At 48.5% G+C, this 18,119-nt stretch overlaps 8 protein-coding genes across 8 annotated transcripts; 3 read left to right on the forward strand and 5 right to left on the reverse strand.

Moving 5' to 3' along the window:
• Positions 1 to 636: 636 nt before the first annotated feature.
• On the reverse strand, positions 637 to 2,883 carry BDW43DRAFT_284121 (fungal specific transcription factor domain-containing protein). Its single transcript, XM_032042828.1, has 3 exons — positions 2,750 to 2,883; positions 1,536 to 2,697; positions 637 to 1,485 (listed from the first exon to the last, which is right to left on the reverse strand). Exons 1-3 carry the CDS (start codon positions 2,837 to 2,839, stop codon positions 764 to 766), a joined length of 1,974 nt encoding a protein of 657 aa, XP_031897682.1. The 5' UTR covers positions 2,840 to 2,883; the 3' UTR covers positions 637 to 763.
• Positions 2,884 to 4,744: 1,861 nt separating this feature from the next.
• On the reverse strand, positions 4,745 to 6,507 carry BDW43DRAFT_313650 (AAT family amino acid transporter; the record flags this gene model as incomplete). The annotated part of the gene is made up of 2 exons (XM_032047656.1): positions 4,745 to 5,933; positions 6,008 to 6,507. The coding sequence occupies 2 exons, from the start codon at positions 6,505 to 6,507 to the stop codon at positions 4,745 to 4,747; spliced, it is 1,689 nt and encodes a 562-aa protein (XP_031897683.1).
• A 744-nt stretch (positions 6,508 to 7,251) lies between these two features.
• Positions 7,252 to 8,551, forward strand: BDW43DRAFT_321071 (uncharacterized protein; the record flags this gene model as incomplete). Its single annotated transcript, XM_032049250.1, has 6 exons — positions 7,252 to 7,362; positions 7,431 to 7,548; positions 7,609 to 7,621; positions 7,673 to 7,732; positions 7,772 to 7,988; positions 8,046 to 8,551. 6 exons carry the CDS (start codon positions 7,252 to 7,254, stop codon positions 8,346 to 8,348), a joined length of 822 nt encoding a protein of 273 aa, XP_031897684.1. The 3' UTR covers positions 8,349 to 8,551.
• Positions 8,552 to 9,312: 761 nt separating this feature from the next.
• Positions 9,313 to 10,481, reverse strand: BDW43DRAFT_148878 (Zn(II)2Cys6 transcription factor domain-containing protein). Its single transcript, XM_032038415.1, has 3 exons — positions 10,247 to 10,481; positions 9,890 to 10,193; positions 9,313 to 9,828 (listed from the first exon to the last, which is right to left on the reverse strand). The coding sequence occupies exons 1-3, from the start codon at positions 10,329 to 10,331 to the stop codon at positions 9,396 to 9,398; spliced, it is 822 nt and encodes a 273-aa protein (XP_031897685.1). The 5' UTR covers positions 10,332 to 10,481; the 3' UTR covers positions 9,313 to 9,395.
• BDW43DRAFT_148877 (uncharacterized protein) lies at positions 10,482 to 11,199 on the forward strand. The gene has a single exon (XM_032038414.1). The coding sequence runs from the start codon at positions 10,632 to 10,634 to the stop codon at positions 11,100 to 11,102; it is 471 nt and encodes a 156-aa protein (XP_031897686.1). The 5' UTR covers positions 10,482 to 10,631; the 3' UTR covers positions 11,103 to 11,199.
• Positions 11,200 to 11,818: 619 nt separating this feature from the next.
• On the reverse strand, positions 11,819 to 12,350 carry BDW43DRAFT_148881 (uncharacterized protein). The gene is made up of 2 exons (XM_032038416.1): positions 12,267 to 12,350; positions 11,819 to 12,211 (listed from the first exon to the last, which is right to left on the reverse strand). Exons 1-2 carry the CDS (start codon positions 12,291 to 12,293, stop codon positions 11,972 to 11,974), a joined length of 267 nt encoding a protein of 88 aa, XP_031897687.1. The 5' UTR covers positions 12,294 to 12,350; the 3' UTR covers positions 11,819 to 11,971.
• Positions 12,351 to 14,638: 2,288 nt separating this feature from the next.
• On the forward strand, positions 14,639 to 16,594 carry BDW43DRAFT_321073 (MIP/aquaporin family protein; the record flags this gene model as incomplete). Its single annotated transcript, XM_032049251.1, has 1 exon — positions 14,639 to 16,594. Exon 1 carries the CDS (start codon positions 14,831 to 14,833, stop codon positions 16,592 to 16,594), a length of 1,764 nt encoding a protein of 587 aa, XP_031897688.1. The 5' UTR covers positions 14,639 to 14,830.
• Positions 16,595 to 16,938: 344 nt separating this feature from the next.
• On the reverse strand, positions 16,939 to 17,568 carry BDW43DRAFT_313654 (uncharacterized protein; the record flags this gene model as incomplete). The annotated part of the gene is made up of 3 exons (XM_032047657.1): positions 16,939 to 17,239; positions 17,289 to 17,465; positions 17,531 to 17,568. 3 exons carry the CDS (start codon positions 17,566 to 17,568, stop codon positions 16,939 to 16,941), a joined length of 516 nt encoding a protein of 171 aa, XP_031897689.1.
• Between the last annotated feature and the right edge of the window lie 551 nt (positions 17,569 to 18,119).

An 18,119-nucleotide genomic window follows, 5' to 3' on the forward strand; every position in this document is an offset into this window, starting at 1 on the left:
CATAAGCAAATGCAAAGATCAACCAGTCTGCGTTAAAACAGTACTATAGCCGGACAGAGACTAATTCTCCGGCCATATGAGAGAGAAGTCAATGCTAGGAATGAGTCCGAATTAGGGCAGGGAATATATCCCCTATGACGTACGAGCCGAATCTTCATTTTATCCTTTACACATATACCTATATCACTTGAATCATCAAGGAATCCTGGATATTCAGGCAATTCAGCCGATCTAATAATATCGATCGATGTATCTGTTGGTGCGTGGCTGTTGGTATCAATGGTAAAAGATTCACCTTAGACGGCCACGAGCAGCGGACTTTCCTAAAGTGGGTCGGAGGTCCCGACCTACCTGGTGGTCGTCGTTTGACTCATTCCCACTCGCTTAGCCTTATAAGGCGCAGTAATTTGATAGTTGACATAATGTAATTACTTAAAGATCTGAGATTTTGTTTGGAGGGATACTACATGTTCTGAAACATTTCGTTCCTTGTACCCCAGGTTCTCTTCCTAGATAGCTGAGATAGACATTGAGAAGTGTTGACTTTGTTGGTGCATGCTTACGGCCATTACAGTAATTTAGAGATAAACAACGTTTGCTTTAATTATTTGATCAATATGTAGCGAGTTGACAATGCTTTGCCTAATCTATAGCAGGCCACGCATTTGAGTAATTACGTAGTGCAAATAGCACTACAAGTCCGAAGCAACGAGGACAGCAAAAACTAGGAGATCGATTTTCGCAAGACTAGGTTATTGTCAACCTAAGATGCTGAAAGTGCAGACCAATCACCTGGTAGTAAGTTAGAGTCCCAAAATAACTGATCGCCCGAAACGGTGGGGAAGTTGACGTCTGCAAAGTTCTCCAAAAACACATCGAAGAAGTCTTCTCCAGTAGATGGCAAGGCAGGATTTCCCAAGCTGTTTCCGAAATCGGAGGGATAACTTGTATTTCGGTCGCTATAAGACTCCTGAATATTTTGAGAGCCGCCAGAGTAGATTGAAGTCGTACCATCAGTCTCCGAGGCACCCTGACTAACCAGTGGAGGTTGAGCCGTAGACTCCGCATTGGACCAGGCTGTATGGTATACAGATCGATCAGATTGTTCTTGTGCGAGTCGTTGTTGCATGCCATCTAAGCCCTGCCTACCAAGCTTCATCATCACAGCTGCTAACCACCAAGTTTTCCTGAATGCGGTAAGACACTCATAGAAGAACTCAAAATTGTCTTTTGCCACGACTTGGGCACTTGGCAATTTCGCCTCCTTGAAATGGATATAAGTGATTGACAAGGCAAGTGATAAGGTGTATGCCGAGATAGATATCGGTAAAAGATTGTCCATCCGTGTTTTACGGCTCAAGGCCGCAATCGCTAAAGTCGAGTGGCTCTGGCGAATCTTCGACATGCGTGAATGGGAGCGACCTTGCAAGCCTTTTGAATGTGTAGAAAGAATGACAATTGCATGATGATAAAGTTCAAGAGAACCTTTGCTTCGGTCAGATATTATCAAGGGAAGTTTTCGTCTAATCACTTACTAAGAACTTCAGTGCTCACATTCCACGCATTAGAGCGCTCAACAACTTCCTCAAAGGTAGGTAGCTCGAGATCTTGGTCACAAGCTCCACGCACCATTGGCCGGTAAGACTTAATCACTTCCCCAAGTTGATGAGCAAGCAGAAGCCAAAGACGGAATGGCGGCTGGAATACTTGGATGATATCGGTCACGTCTTGGCCTATATCGCAATCATGAAGTATAATAGCCCTTCCATTGACGGCAGCGCTCCATCTATCAAGGCTCCATAAACACCAGAATAAGGACTTCATATGGATGTCCCATTCTTTTCCGGGCCTTGCTAAATGCAATCCGATAATCTGGGCATGATGAACCGCTTGAGCCAGGTTTAAGGAGCAATCTTCGGATCCATTGGGCCCCCATTCATGAAGCGATATCAGAGCGAGAATCTGTATTGTAAGAACCCTCTTTCTCTCTTCCCTCCTGGGCATGGTTCTCATGATATCATCGTACATTAATTCACCGAACCTTTCAAGCGGCAACAATGTCCGGTCCGAGTCCAGATATAGAAAAGGCACAGCGCGTCGGTCCTTGGAGGCAACAAGGCAAATGGATTGAAGGAGCGGTAGAGATATTGTACTGTTTAAAAATTCCGATCGTGTTTGGACCTCGTTGAGTAAGGGCAAGATTGGATGTATACGACGAAAGTATAGGTCGACCAGTGCCTCTTGACTGGGCTTTGGGGGCAAGAGGCCGACATTTCCGGTTGAGTGACTTTGACCCTTTTCTACGAATGTGAGTGAAGATCGAGGTTGAGAGGTAATGCGCTCATCAGGCAACCACGCTCCCACCTCCCCCCTGCCTCGCTCAAGTCTTGACTCAGGATTTTCCAATAGGTGTAGGACTGGGTTAGTGTCGCAGACAAAAGGATGGGGCTCTAACCCCTTTCCGTCAATATCTTCTCTGGGTTCTACTGCGGCAGGTCTCGTTGGAAGCAGTGGCCGCTGAGTTTCGATTTCTCCAGGTGACGGAGTAATCACCTGTTCACGGACATACGATGTAGGAGAATCTAGAACTATAACAGGCTGCGGTGAGCTCTCAAAATCATTTTCTGTAGGAGCCTGTCCTTGGCGCGTATATGTGGTTTGTTCGACAAGGTCCGATGTTGTATGAAGACATCGTTTCTAACTACGTCAGTCTGTCCTTCAGATTACGACTTTTTCATGGAAGCTGCACCTTTTTCTGCCGACATGGCGTACATGCTCGACGTGAGTGCTCTCGTTTTATATTTCTGCCATCCCGGCCAATCAGGAATTTCAGCTCCATTGGCTAGTTAGTACGTTTATTTGCGTTCGAATGCAAGATTTGGGAAGTTGAACGAAGTGACATGACACACAAGGTTGCGGTCAATTCCCCAATGAGGCAACTTTGTTCCGCAAAATTAATACCTCAGGCATAAAGGCTAGCCAAAATTGGAGCGGTGTTTATATGGCCTGCCCATACCTAATTGGGAATGTCCGCACATCCCCAGTAACCCAATCAAGAAGACTCCACGTTTTCTCATAACTTTAAGTTTAGAATGTTGCTTTGGTTTTCTCCTCTATATAACTTTGTAAAATCCAGACTGAAAGATGTATATACAATAACTACAAGCCAAGCTAAACCTCAAATCACCGTACACACCTGCTGTTTATATAAACTTGAAGGACAGAATAACTCCTCATAATTCCCAGGTAGATAGGCCTTCTGGATTAATAGGGATCATAAATCTGGTCGTTTTGATTTTGTTTCATACGAATATCATACCAGATATTTTACAAAGAGCAATACCCTCAGAAAATAAGGTCGTTATCCCAAGCTGGACACGATCCACCTTAATTTAGCAGCATCAAAAGCCTGACCAAACACATTCCGAATTCCCACCGAATCTGTCATCACGCTTATCTTCTGAAACCCTTTGTTTGCATACTTTCTCACTTGCTCCCCAGTGTCACAATAGATACCAGTAGGCTTCGCAGCAGCCTTCGCAGCAGCCTTCGCAGCAGCCTTCGCAGCCTCGTGAACTTTCTGAATAGCCAGAACAAGCTTCTGATACATCCGCGCAGAATGGTTAATAGGATGCCCAGTACTAACACCAAGACTAAATGGCCCAATAAAAAGAACACCAACACCTGACACAGCCGCAATCTCCTTTACATTCTCAAGACCAGTCTTGATTTCAATCTGCACAGCAATAACAAGCGAACTATTCGCTTGTTCTAAGTATTCCACACCCGTCAACTCTATCACCCCCCTCTCCATGTGGGTGCTGCTCAACGAACTTCTCCACCACTAGACCGCTCTCATACCCAAGTGTACCAATAAAGGGGTACTAGGAATATCGAACGATTTTTCTCTCATCCTCAGCGGAGTTTATAGATGGTACTAAGATTCCGTGTGCGCCGGCGTCTAATGCTCGTTTAGTCATCCCAGTGCTGGCCTTCGACGACACGTACAATGGGCGAGGCTCCGTGCGCTGCTGTAGCTGCGACTATCCGGGAAGCATTTGCCAGGCTCCCAAGTAGGGGTCGCCCTTACTGAGAGTTTCCTGAAGGCGATTTGCAGCTTGCATTGTGAAGTAGACGGTATCACAATCAATGTCGGAAGCGATGAAAAAAGTGAAAGAAAATGATAGTCCGTACGACCTTTATAGAGGGCAACACTTTATAAGGCAGTTCTAAATATGGGCACTCATTTTACCTGCTACTCCAAGTGCAAACCCCGGCAAATGACCAGATAGGCTATAGACGAAATACGTGGTCTTTGTGTGACCTAGATGGTTTAGGGCTGCAGATGCTCGAAATCGTCGGATTCTTGTAGTTGATCGCCGCATATCCTATTCCCCCTCCCGATGATCCCGAGCTTCCCCGCACCGGTCACTCGGGAATTTCGGGTTCCCCTAAGGTTCTCGTTCCGATGCTTGATTTTACCCAAACATGTTAAGCGCTTATCTGGCCTTCCATTACAAGTACTGCTTTGGGGAGGATGTACATGGTACTGGTGCTAATGTAGCTAGCTCAGACCGAGTGCATCTACACACCTAAAGGACGTTAGGCAAAACAGAGAGAGTGCAATGCTTGACTGATAGCACATATCATGTACTAAATAGAGTATCTTCCATAGCCAGCCGAGGATAGATCCCCCGTCTCTTTGATCCAGTCTATTGACGTGCACCTTAACTACATCTTCAGTTCAACAGCTGTTCGGGCCCTCCTTTTGCTTAGAGGTCTTTTTGCATCCCACCATCTCAATGATCTCCTCCCAAAACCCGCTCGGGGGCGATACTAACCCAGCCTCATATGTATCGATCATAGGACGTTCCCAAACCAAGTCTGCCTCTAACGAACCGGTGACCTTAGTGCACTTGAAGATCTTCCAGTATAGGTAGAGCAAGGGAGCTAAAATGACCATCGTGTAGTGAGTGAAGAAATTGGAGATGTCCCACGGAACGAAACTAGAATAACCATAGAAAATAACGATCAAACATTCCCCAAGTAGTCCAATCCATGCGCTGTAGGGCTGGAACCATCCGAAATAGGGAAAGCTTTTGCGATCAACGCCCTGTGCTTGGCAAGCTCGGTAGAAAAATATGTAGGTGATGCATATGACAATGTAATCAATGATACCGCCAGCGGTGATAAGATTGGTTAGCCAGGTAAGTACCTGGGAAGATCCACTGCCAAGTTGAAGAAGAGACAGAAGAGGGAAACATATGACGACGAAAACGCAATATATCGGGACGCCTTCCTTGGTACATTTCTGTAGGAACCTAGGGGCTCTACCGTCTATCGAGAGGCCGTATAGACTCCGACTTGCGCAATACATATAAGTATTCCCCGCTGAGAAGATAGTGGTCACGATAAGGGCATTGGTTAGATGGGGTAATCCATCAATCTTCATGTTTTGCATTGCGAGGATGAATGGGGAGGCGGCTTCAGTGCCACGTCCGGCATTGTCGAGGAAAATAGAGACGAGTGTTGGGTCATTGTAGGCAACCAGGACACCAACGCTAATAGCGGCCAGTATGTAGAAAAAGAAAAATCGCCAGTATATAACCTTGAATGCGGTCTTTACATAGGTTCGGGGGTGTTTCGCCTCAGCTGCTAGTAGGTTGACGAATTCCGGTCCCGCAATGGTAAAGCTGGCAGTCCATAGCGCAGCAAGTACTCCCTCGAGCCGACCCAGGTTTCCGGTATGAAGGTATTCAACCATGGGTCCTGGATCACGCCAGTATCGAAATCCATAGACATCTCGCTGTGGGTTACCGCCGACCATGGTGATGAATGTGAATGAGAAGAGCATAGTGATCAAGATGACTTTGCCACCGGAACCCCAAAACTCGGCTTCTCCATACACTTTCACCGCAAAGATACTCAACGTACTAGGAATGATGATCAGTTGAAATGTTTGGTTGTTAAGATGTGAGACGTCAGGATAGATTGAGCATGGTCTTACGCATAAGCGGCAATACACGCACCACATACAGCACCTGTTGGGATATCGTCTCGCCAGAAGGACAGCACCATATTAATTGCGGTAATCTCGAATGGAATTGACAGTGCTTCACAAAGAAAAAAGTTCCATCCGGCCATAAATGCGAGAGCATCATCGACCCATTTGCCGGCCATTCGGATAAACCCACCTGGAACAGGATACAAAGTAGTCATCTCAGCGAGACTATTATTGACAAAGATAAGTATGACCGAGTATATCGAGTAGCCGAGAAGCAATCCTAGAGGCCCGCTCTTTGCAAGGCCATCACCGATGGTAATGAATAGACCTGTTCCGATAGAACCACCCACGGCCATGACCTGAATCTGGCGATTACCGAGCCGGCGCTGCAGCTGGTCAGTACCGTTGACTATGCCCCCTGGTTTCGTGAAATCCGAGGAACCACAGCTGTGGCTGGTATCAAGGATGCCATCAACGCTTATTGAGTGTTCCTTTTCTGTCATCATTCTAATATAGGGCAAAGTAGGAAAGTAGCAGCCATGAGGGACTGGAAAACTAAGCCTTTATATGAAAGAAAAGTACAAAAATTCTTTTGGCTTTAATGGGAATAATCATGCTGCCTAAATCCCGCATTCCTGAGCCTACGGTCTCTCCTCGAATCTGCTATTCAGAGTTTCCATATCATTGCGATGGCTTGGCCGGTCTCTATAGAACACTGTTTTGATAGGTTTTGCCAACGCAAGGGGGTGGCAATGTTTTAGATCGCTATGCCACCACAGTGCCATTCGTCAGGTTTAATTCAGGTACGAGTGTGGCTTGTATGCCTCGGCTCCATTTGGTGGTTCTAGACCCTTTTCTTCTAGGGTTATCCACTGTGTAAAACGTCGTCGACATTTAACAACGATCGTTCCTCCAAGCGATAACAGTCTTCAAAATCGTCGAGAACCCGAGGAACCCGAGGATTCTGGGATAAACCGATGCGTCTAAAGCATGAGCGGCGGGGATTAAGAATTTCCCTTGGTCATCCTGTGAGCGTGGAGGTGATGTAAAAGCTCGTCGGGAGCGTTATCCGGCTTTGGTGCATGGTAATCACACCCGAACGGCCATCCATCTCGTCTCAGGCTTCGGATGAATCCTAAACTATGGTATAAAAATGACCCGTTACCCCAGGATTTCCATTGCTGATTCAAAATACCCGTTTGAATCAGTTGAGTATCTCATTGACGCAATAACATCACTCAGAAACGATGTCCACTACAACAGTAACGTCCACCACGGCGCCACCAACCGTTGTTGGGCCTTCGACATTCAGGGCAACACGCCCTACCAATAAACTACCTCAATATTTCATTGATGAAGTCCAAGACGCGGCCAAGCAATGCTTCGACCCAAAGAAGCATCTGAACTACCACCCCCCCCGGCCAAGAGCTACACTATGAAAGATATTGGCCTTGAAGGCCAGGGGATATCCCCCACTGCAGTCACTACTCCATTTCAGCTATTTACTGAAGAAGCTATTGGACGGATGAGAGCGGAGATATTCAGTTAGCCAGTACTGGAGGACTGTCAGTACGTGTCTACTTTTGTGAAGAGCACGATCAGAGGAATGGGTCCTGCGTAAGTAGGCAGTATTTCCCGTTAAACCTTGCCACCTCCTGACGTTGGCAGACGGGCACCATTCACATGCGATGCCTGGAATTCTCCAGAAGTTCTGGAAAAATTTCAGAGGTAGATGGTAACGAGCTTATCCCTGGAATGAACTATGAGATATGCCGCCATCAATGTCTCAGTCGATAATCACACTACAGGGCTAGTCAAGGAAAGCGAGTCTAATGATGATAATTTGCCTGCTTTTGCATGGCACCGAGATAGTTACCCATTTGTGTGCGTGACAATGCTGTCTGATTGCAGCGGTATGACCGGAGGAGAGACTGCATTGAAAACTGCGACGGGCGAAATCATGAAAGTTCGCGGACCTGCTATGGTATGTCGTCTCTAATATGAAAATATTTCGCTATCTTGACTTGCTAACGTATAACAGGGTACTGCTGTCGTCATGCAGGGTAGGTATATTGAGCATCAAGCATTGAAGGCATTTGGAGGTCGCGAACGAATTAGTATGGTCAACTCTTTCCGAGCCAAATTGTCACTTGTTAGGGATGTGACGGTCCTTACTGGTGTTCGTTCGACCAGCAATTTGTCTGAACTTTATACAGAATATTCAGAGTACAGGTTGAAGGCCCTCAAGGAGCGGGTTTGGGCTCGGCTGGAGAAGGAACGGCAACGGCAACTGACAAGGCGTCCCTTCAACATCGATGACATGAAGGTATTTTTAACTGAATAGAGCGAGTTCTTGCAGTCTACGGTTGCGGAACTCATTGAGTAGTGTTTGGCTCCTTTGACCACATTCCAACGTCCTTATGTGCAGCTTTTACAAGTTAGCCAGGACCCCTCGCTTAATTAGTTTGGTTTTCTACATCAAATAATTTCGATCCATGACCAAAGTCCATTTAGTAATTTGTTTGCTTTTTTCACCCTCCATCCCGCAAGGCAGAGAACCCATGTACCGATGTAAATACACCTATTTGGCATAGGAAGAAAACCACCTCACCATACGAAGACAGACCTAAAAATACTATATACTAAAGATACTATAACTCTTGAGATTGCCAATTCAAATCGGAGTGATACAAGGCTTGTAATGGACAAAGCGTTGGATTTGTTCATAGAATGCAGTGACCCTAGCAATGATTGGCGCGGACCGTTTCTAGAAATGACAAGATCCATCCTACATACACTAGCCGGACATGCCCAAGAAGTGGAGAAAATCATTCATGTCCGATTCTGGAATTCCGTTGATGCCATTCCCAAAGGCAGGCGGCACATCACGTTACTATACCACCAGGTATGGAGAAATTATTAATAAGGAGTTTACACAAACGCAGCAGCTCATGGGACCGCAGTGCAGTGTGTTATTGTCGCCACGCGTCCTGTCCTTCTTTCCGCCCTTATGGAGCGATTAGAGAACCTTGCCCACGAGAGAGAATACTGGCGGGCATTTCTAGCCTTCACGAAAACCTTGATATCTAGTGGGATCAAATCAGCGGTCAAGTCTCTGCAAATATTATCCAACGATGATAATCTTCTTGGTAAGTCACCTAACGCGAACCCCCTATTACCCTGGAACAGGGATTGACAATCCCACACTAGAGATGTTCCTACCATATGACCTCGAATTCACATACGCAGCCGCCCTACATCTCGCAATGGCTAATGCTCTCTTCCCACAGATCCTCCATGGCCAAGTATATAGCAAAGAAGCCCATTCCATCCTGGAAGAAATGATCGCGAATGGAAACAAAATAGCCGAGGTACGGCAGACGGAGCTGGCTCATTTCGAAGGCCTGTTCGAGGAGCTTGCTGCGCGAGAGGAGTCCCAAGGGCTGCAGCCTCTCACGTTGTCCAGTCCAACTACGCCTGAGATGAGGCCGGCCCTCGAGGCTTGGGACTCTTCTTCCTCGATGACTCCAACGATCCTTGCGTAGCATTCTGCAATGCACATGCAAACTACTCCGAGGAACACTGCGTTCTGGATGACGCAGAAGAACCGTTGGGGGCACTGGGGACAGTCTAGAACGGATGTGGCTCTTGTGATGGATGAACGTAGAAGAATGAGGTCGTCGGGGGCTCTCCATTGTGTTTTTACTTGGAGCTGCTCTAGTATCAGGTATAATACGGAAATGCAAGCGCACCGATCACCGTCAGGTTGGCCGGCAAGTGTGGAGGAAAGTTGTGGTGTTGTGACTTCAAGAGGGCTAGGGATGCTGAGCGGGCGTCAGCTGCTTTCCACGATGAAAGGTGGCGCAGAACAATCCAATAGCTTACAATTGGCTCCCAATATCCGTAACTCGAGTGGGAAGGTCCTGGGGAAGTGTCGAGGCTGTAGTCGAGTCGACTACTGGCTCTACATCTCGTTCCCCAGCCTCTATATCAGTCCTCAAGTGTTGGTTTGCTGGAGGTGTTGGGCACAGAAGTCGCGCGGACCGATAGGATTGACTCTTCTGTACAACAGTGTGTCGCGACCGCGGACGACCCATCGGCATTCGTTGCGAGTAAACACATCCTTTGCTTGACGAATTACATCGGGAGCAAGTTGGCCGCGCTCCATCACATCGCACTTTCTTCTTCCCTAGAAAATGACCATAAGTGTCGCGGACACGGGAGTGAGGGCCAGGAACATACTGCAGGCATCACGGGATATTCTTATCGAGAGTTTTGCAGTGGCCGAGTGTGGTTGACTATCACTATTAGAGGACGATGAATCCATGGTGAACCGGTGATTGAAGGGGAGTCAGGACTTGGGGCACATTGAAGTGGAAGTCTCCGCGGGAAGAATGTAAAAATGTCCTGACCGGGACATTCCATACTCCATATATGCCTGACACTGGCCGATTGGGTCAGAGCCTCTGGAACTTGGTCCACTTTTGCAGCTGTGCATCGATCATGATCTCCGCTTGGCTCGGGATGGAGACTTTTGTCCAATCAGAAACTATCATCTCCAAAGCCCGATGTCATGGCTCGTCTACTGCATCCATAATCCTACACTTCTCGCGAGGGTCAACCCGCCATGCCCAAAGACGGTATCACTCTTAGCCAGCAGGTGGGAGTTGAACCACTGGACTCGGGACGCTATATTTCGCCGGTGAATCCCATTCGGTTGGGGAGTCTATCGCCCAATGGCTTTGGGGGCAGCTGTCTGACTGTAGCAGTCAGTGCAGCATACCATGCCACTTGCAACTCCTTCCATCTGTATTCCATCGCCAGCCATTCCCTCTGGCCTAGGAAACCTGATCGTGAACTTGTCGGTCATGTGGAGAATACCAGAAGATCCCGAAGCTTTGAGACGAGCATAATCCTGATGACACGAAAGGGAGATTATGGACCCTCTAAGCTTTGTCTCATTGCCATTGCGGACTTCCACATCGAGGCACCCAGGTCAATGGTAATGTATTCCAGGGCCCCGAGGATACCAATACGACCCTGTATCTCGGAAAACCAACGGTCGGCGACAGCCGCACAGCAAGTGGGTGGCACGTAATCGCCATCTATATAGAAATATCAAGGGCTTTTGGAGATGGAGCCCATTACCAGAAATACGCCAAATCTAGGACCAGGGACCAGCCAGGCATGCACTGGAAGAGCACACCAGGCACCAGTTCAGGTCGAAGCGGAAAGGTTTCGTGTCTGCGATCAGCTCAGTGGCGAAGCAGACCAAGTCTCGGCTCTTGCGTTCTACATGGATAAGGGCCTCGCATACATCCCCGCGTTCCATTGTGGACACCGAAGATCTGACGCTGGCGCCTGTGCGAGCTTGGATTTCTCTTTGCAGCTCTTTACTCGTAAGTTCACCCTGCACGATTGGAACATCTCAGAGCAGAAAACGATAGTCGCAACAATACAAGGGCATATAGCGAAGGGCGGGTGTGGGGTGAAAACGGTTGTATGCTCGCTTGTATGACCCAACAGACGACCTTGCGCCCTGCCCCCGGACGTGATGGCATATCTTCGTCGCCTGGAGTAGCCTGTATGCATGCGTTCCAATGTCGAAGGAGTGATGCCGCAAATCGGAATACTGATTTTCAGAGACACCGGTAAATACATATAGCTCGTGGAAAATGGCTCTTGAGGGTTGGTCCGGTTCACTCCATCAGGTAGTGGAGCTGGACTATGCAGGATAAATATATGTCTCTTTCTATGACCACATCTTCCTCCACACACAACTAACAACCCATCCCGCTGAGATACCGAGTCAACATCTCGGGTCGCTGTCCCCCGCTTATCCTAATAGTTTAGGTACTTGAACCTCCCTTACATTCACAGCAACCGTCGACAATATGAATATCTCCAACAAACATACATCCTCCCAACGCAATCCGAGTCCGGGTATAGAAACAATAAAAGTCAAAATTATGAGAGCGCAAAAAGAAGCACAATGCCGAGGATCACCAGCCCGAAAACAACCAGCGAAACAACGCCGCCCCCGCCTTGTCGACGCGGCGGAGGAATCCCTCTCGGCGAAGAAGGGTCGAGAGGAAAGGCGAAGGTACTGTAGTTTTGCGATTCAAGATCTGGAGGTGGTCTAGAATTTGTTGGTGGGAATATCGCCCCATATTTCACGGGTCTGGGGGATCCTATTTCCTGGGGTTTCTGATGGTGGTTTAGGTTTATGTTTAATATGATGTGGGGAAGGGCCAAGACCTACCAAGGTAGAAGGAGGAGCGTCCGCCATAATGTCCGGAATGGGGGATGATCTTCTATAGTCCTCCTCTTACGAGCTGGGGTTATCCTGAGCGTTTAGTAGTCGTTCCCCTCGGTTTCTTGCTCCTGTTGTCGCACTAAATCGTGGTCATGTGGGGGATGCCACGTGGGTGATTGTCGGTCATCTGAAATGCAAGGCGGAGGGAAATGACCTCCAGGCCAAGAGTGTGGGGATGGGAATACTCGCCGATGTGGCATCTGTCCTTCCAATGAATGAATGACCATTAACCAGACCCCGGGGTAGTAGCTGCAAGTACAAATCAAACCTTTCGGGGCCTTCTCAATGAGTCAAGTTTGCTGGTAAACAGGTTGACGGGGCGACATCCAAGCTAATTAAAGACAGAAGAATGACCTACAGAGTGGCAGGTGGATGTGATATTACTTAGTTGTGGAAGTACTCACCATGCGAGCTTAGTTGGTTTGCATCTGGCAGTGTAGAGTATCTTTTATTCCATCACTATCCAACACCTAGTTGACACTTGGCTGCACTCATAGATCGACGCACGGTAGACAGGATATATTGCGCCAAGCTCTGTGCACATGCAGGACCTATTGAAGAAATGTCTCTACTTTACGTTTAGTAGCAGCTCGTACCCCTCTGTGAGTGGCGTCTTCATCAGGATGCTCAGCGTAGAAGCGCCGGTGTTCATCAAGATTGATTTTACTTGCTCCAATCCATAGAGGGCAGCGGTACAATAGCTGAACAACAACCCAGATTATAGAGACTGCAATCATGCTGAGGTGTTTTGCGAAGAAGTTTTTCGCTGATGTTTCCTTGCCCAGAGACTTGATGCTCAAATATAGCTCGAGGATGATAAGAGCAAGGCAACACCTCAAGCCCCACCACTGAGCGTATGGTGTATGTCTCGACTTCTAAGGCAAATCGACATCGGGCTGGCCTTGTAGCTTCCAGCCTTGCGTAAGCGAAGATTGCAGAGGTAGATCATACCCCAGCCAACCAGCCGCAACAGTGAGACTAGGTAGGAAACCCGGTGAACACATCCGCACCTGTGCTCCAAACACTGATATATTGAAGGCCACCCCAAGACTGATGGTCACGAAGTAGGGCCGCCCAAGGATGACCCGTGCGAACTACACTGCTGGAGATCTGCAATAAAGATTTAGAAGGTGAATATTACGCACATGGTAAATGATAGACTTCCGCGGGTTACCATATGTAGATGCGACAGTCCCACCAGTGTTCGTGGCCACCATAAGCAGTAATACTTCCAGCTGATATAGCAGAGATAAAGACAACGGCATTTCTCACATGGTCCATGGCAGGAATACCTGCGTTCTTATAAGTGATGACAAAGGGAGATCGTCGCTTCCTTCTTGACCGAAGAGATTAGGGACATGGGGAGATACAACCAGTGACACCATCAGACTTCCGAGAATGTAAAACACACCCATGCAAAGTCGAACTGAAGTTATAGCCTTGGGCATTGAACGACGGGGGTTCGCAACCTCATGGGCTACAGAGGCAGCGCTCTCTGTACCCGCCATAGCAAACACGCAGGTCGGCAAGACGACAAGAAATCCTTTAAACCCATTCGTAAATGGAGTTTCATTCCAGTAGTGAAAGCCAATGGCGTCACCTCTCGGTGCCCCTCCACCGGTGATGACTCTGATTTGTTAGTTTTCTGACAGTGCAAATTCTTCGGGGTGTCACTCAGCATTTCGGAAACATTCTAGGCCAGCTTGAGCTTTTCAGGCAAGATGAGATGGACCTAATACTAATACTTACGATGGTCCAAAGGAGCAAAGTTCTGGGGGAGTTAGGGAGTTAGCTATCGCAACAACCAGAATCTAGTATTCAAAAAGGAGGCTGACTATGTTTGATTGACACTGCAATCAACTCCATGAATCAGAGTAAGTAGCTGTCATAAGTCCCCTGCCGACCGGGACACACGTTGTTCAACTATTTAACATGCCGATACCACACTGCCGCATAACCTATTAACATACCAACACAAATCCATTTGTGCTAGGTGAAATGATTGGGGGAACTTCCTTATTTCCTGTGATAGGACTACGCTCTGGTATCCAGAATAGGGCTCCACCGATCACGCCATGTTTTCCCCAAGACTAAAGCGATGATCATCGCTTATCGATGGCTATTGCGTCAGGCTGCAGATCCGAGCCTTAAGTAGGGTACGGAATGTTGTGAGGGGTACGTGGTCCTTTGCGAAATGTTTGGATTTTATATTCATCATTCTCCGTCCATATTTGAACAATAAAGCGTTGTGGTTTTACCCGTATATGTGAACCGACATTCTGTCATACTTGGGCTTTCCTATACATTTTGTATTGCAGTGGGGTTCGCTGCTCGATTTTGAGAGCGACCTGCCCGTTGTTTGAATAATGGAAAGGGAACCCGACGTACAGAGAGACAGGGTGAGTTCGGGCCAACACTTCTAAGCACGTTGATGCTAGGAAAATAACTAGAACGAGACTTTTGGATATACGCTAATCATCGCCGCACAAAAATAGCCCGACGAAATAGGAATGAGGGTTGAAACCCGAACGTCCGCAGCTTCTCCGCCAGGCCAACCCCATAGATCCAAGGCTGACCGGGGGCCGACCACATCTCCCAGAAGAAGGCCCACAAGCATCGATGAGTCCAGAAGGACTGGTCCTGCGGTGCGACGACGCAGTTGGGCAGTCTCCCGACGAAGCGAAAGCGGCGCGCCCAGCCATGCCCGCCAGACATCGCTAACCGACCAGATGTTCATGGTCGCTGGCCCTGATGAGTCAGCCCAGTTGCGGCTAGCTCATGAGCCCTTTGTCCAGCCGGGTTATGCAGACCTAAACCCCTCCTATGAGCAGCCTACTAATGCCAAACCGGTGTGGAGCTTGGCTAAGCCTTTACCGCGGGTGGTGCGGCCGGGCATGGTACCTACCAAAGAGGAGCTGTTACAACGTCGTGCGAAAGCGCAGCGACCGGTAGAACACTCACAAAGGCTCGGACTAGATGTAGACCCGAATGAGCTTGAAAAAGGACGTATTCGAACGTCTGTTGATCCACGAAAGATAGCGGCTCAGGTTGAGGATGCTAGGGTGCAGCGCGAGACTAACCTTATGAATAAGGTTCTTAGTGGTGATACGAGCTCATTTGGTGGTGCTTCCCGGATGTTGAGCCCTTCCTCTGGTCGTATAAAGCGCGCGTCTACGTGGGCGGTGCCTCAAGACCAGCTGTCGACTGTCGAGGAGAGCGAACCGCAGACTGAAATTGATGATCAGGATACGCCGCAGCATCCAATTGATGATCCCCTGGCGTCTCCTCCAAGTGAGAGGGACCCGCTGCTAGGCGACGAAGCTAACGAGTCGGTGCATATACCTCTTTTTGACGAGAAGGCTTGCCCAGACGATCTAGACCCCCTTGTTCAGGATCTCGTGGTAGAAGAGGTGCACAACAACCACACTACCTGGTCCGTGATCCGTACCAACCATCGCGAAGCACTCGCTGAGTCCCTCGCAGTCTTCGTTCAACTGACTATCGGTTTCTGTGCCGATCTCGCCGTCACGCTGGCCAACGCAGGGAACCCTAATACCACCGCCTGGGCCTGGGGCCTGGCAACGATGATGGCCATCCACGTATCCGGTGGGGTGTCCGGTGCACACCTTAATCCAGCAATCACAGTCGTACTCTGGTTCTACCGCGGGTTTCCCAATCGCAAACTACCTAGTTACTTCGCAGCGCAGTTCATCGGGGCATTCTTCGCCGCACTTGTCGCATACGGCATCTACTACCCGTCCATTCAATATTATCTCAGTATCAATGGAGACAGGGATATATCCAACAGCTTCATCACCGGTCCACAGGCACTATGGGTTCATCCTATAGCCGCATTCTTCAACGAATTCGTCGGAGCCGCCATCCTAGCCATCACAATCTTGGCCCTAGGTGACGACCAGAACGCCCCGTCCGGCGCCGGAATGAATTCCTTCGTTGTGGGACTGGTCATCACCTGTTTTGGCCTTACATTCTCCTACCAAACAGGCGGAGCACTAAGTCCAAGTCGCGATTTCGGTCCGCGACTAGCCCTGTTAGCTCTAGGTTATGGGCGGAGGCTATTTGCAGATTCATACTGGATTTATGGTCCGTGGGTAGGTGCCATCAGTGGCGCTTTTACGGGCGCCTTCTTATATGATTTCATGGTTTTCACGGGAGGGGAATCCCCGGTTAATTACCCGGTTGAGAGGACCCAGCGGGCTGTGAGGAAGAGTCGGATAAGGTGGGCTCACAGACTGCATATTGGCCGTGGGTAGACTTTGGCTTCCATAGACAAGAAAGGCATATCTATCTTTTCATTCCAAACCAAACCTCGTACCTCTAAAGTGCTACAACATAAACCCATCCAAGTACAAAAACCACCAAACCAACAGAAAGGTAAAATACAATCTTCCTCACCCCCCCCCCCCCACCTCTCCCCCCAACCTTCTCCAAACCCATAAAAAAGAATCTACTTCCGATACCATATCCTCGTAACCCTCGTCCTGCGCATCTTTTTCTGCAGCTGAAAATTCCCTTACAAAAACGCCCCCGGCGTCGGCGGACACACCGGAATATACACATCAACCGGCAAAATCTGATCAACCCCGCTAACAACACTCTAACTATAATGATAATACCCGCCCCCATTCGCACAGCTCCCCATACTAATCGCCCACCTTGGGTCCGGCATCTGATCGTAACATTGGAGCAGCGCGGGCCCCATTTTATTGGTGACCGTGCCGGCGACGACCATTACGTCGGATTGGCGGGGGGAAGCCTGGAAGATGATTCCTAGCCGGTCTTGGTCGTAGTGGGGCATGGAGACTTGCATCATTTCGACGGCGCAGCAGGCGAGGCCGAAGCTTAGGGGCCAGAAGGAGGATTGGCGGGCCCAGCTTACTAGTTGGTCTAAGGTTGTGCTGGGGTTTTTGGTTAAGGAGATTGGATGGGAGAAGGGAGGGGACTTACAGGACGTGTTCGGCTTTGTTGGAGGGAGTTAGTTGTATTGGGAAGATGGAGGTAGAGGTTGGGAAGGACTTTCCGAGGGCTGTCCGAGCTTCTGGGGCTTTGGATTCTTTGGGGCTTTTTTGGTAGTGGGTTTTATGGATTGTTGTTGTGAAGGGGAGGGGAGGGTGGATAGTAGGCCTAGGAGAGTTAGCAGTCTTTTCCTGAAGACAACAAGGGGATATGAGATATTGTGTCTCAATTACCTATCACGGGTTAGACGTGCGCGCTTTATAGTGGTCATGTTGGCTGTTTGATATAGCCTTATCTCAAGATCCTGGACAGAAACAATTGAAAAGATGAAATGTAATATGTGGGCTAATGACTCCAGGTACAACTCTAGGAACGATATCTGCGACGAGCATGGTCGAAGGAACTTTGTCAGGGGAGTATATCATATAACGTACAGGTGGGTTTTCCCCGACGCCCTATTGCCACAGTGGGAATAGACCTTATCTCGTATATTGCATGTGTGCAATGCCCCTGATTTTGCACAAAGGTCGGCATTTCTTGCAAAAGACAAAGAAGTAAAATAGAAGGATTAAAATGAACTTGAACGAGAGGCTCACAAGCAAAAAGGCAAAGAAATATTTGCCGGCATGCATGAGTTGATAACTGGACTGGCGATGCGGGAATTGCCACCAAGCGTATTCTACCAACAGCCACTGCGACGGCATGAAGCAACGCGTATGAGCATAGTACTCTGCAGACACGTGGTACAGTGAATTTACCAAATGGCATAGATGTATCGATTGATTTTTCCGTTTTGTGATCGAACTTATACACGATGGTGAG

The sequence above is a fragment of the Aspergillus alliaceus genome (genome assembly GCF_009176365.1).
Source record: "Aspergillus alliaceus strain CBS 536.65 unplaced genomic scaffold BDW43scaffold_39, whole genome shotgun sequence".
Taxonomy (NCBI): Eukaryota; Fungi; Ascomycota; class Eurotiomycetes; order Eurotiales; family Aspergillaceae; genus Aspergillus; species Aspergillus alliaceus.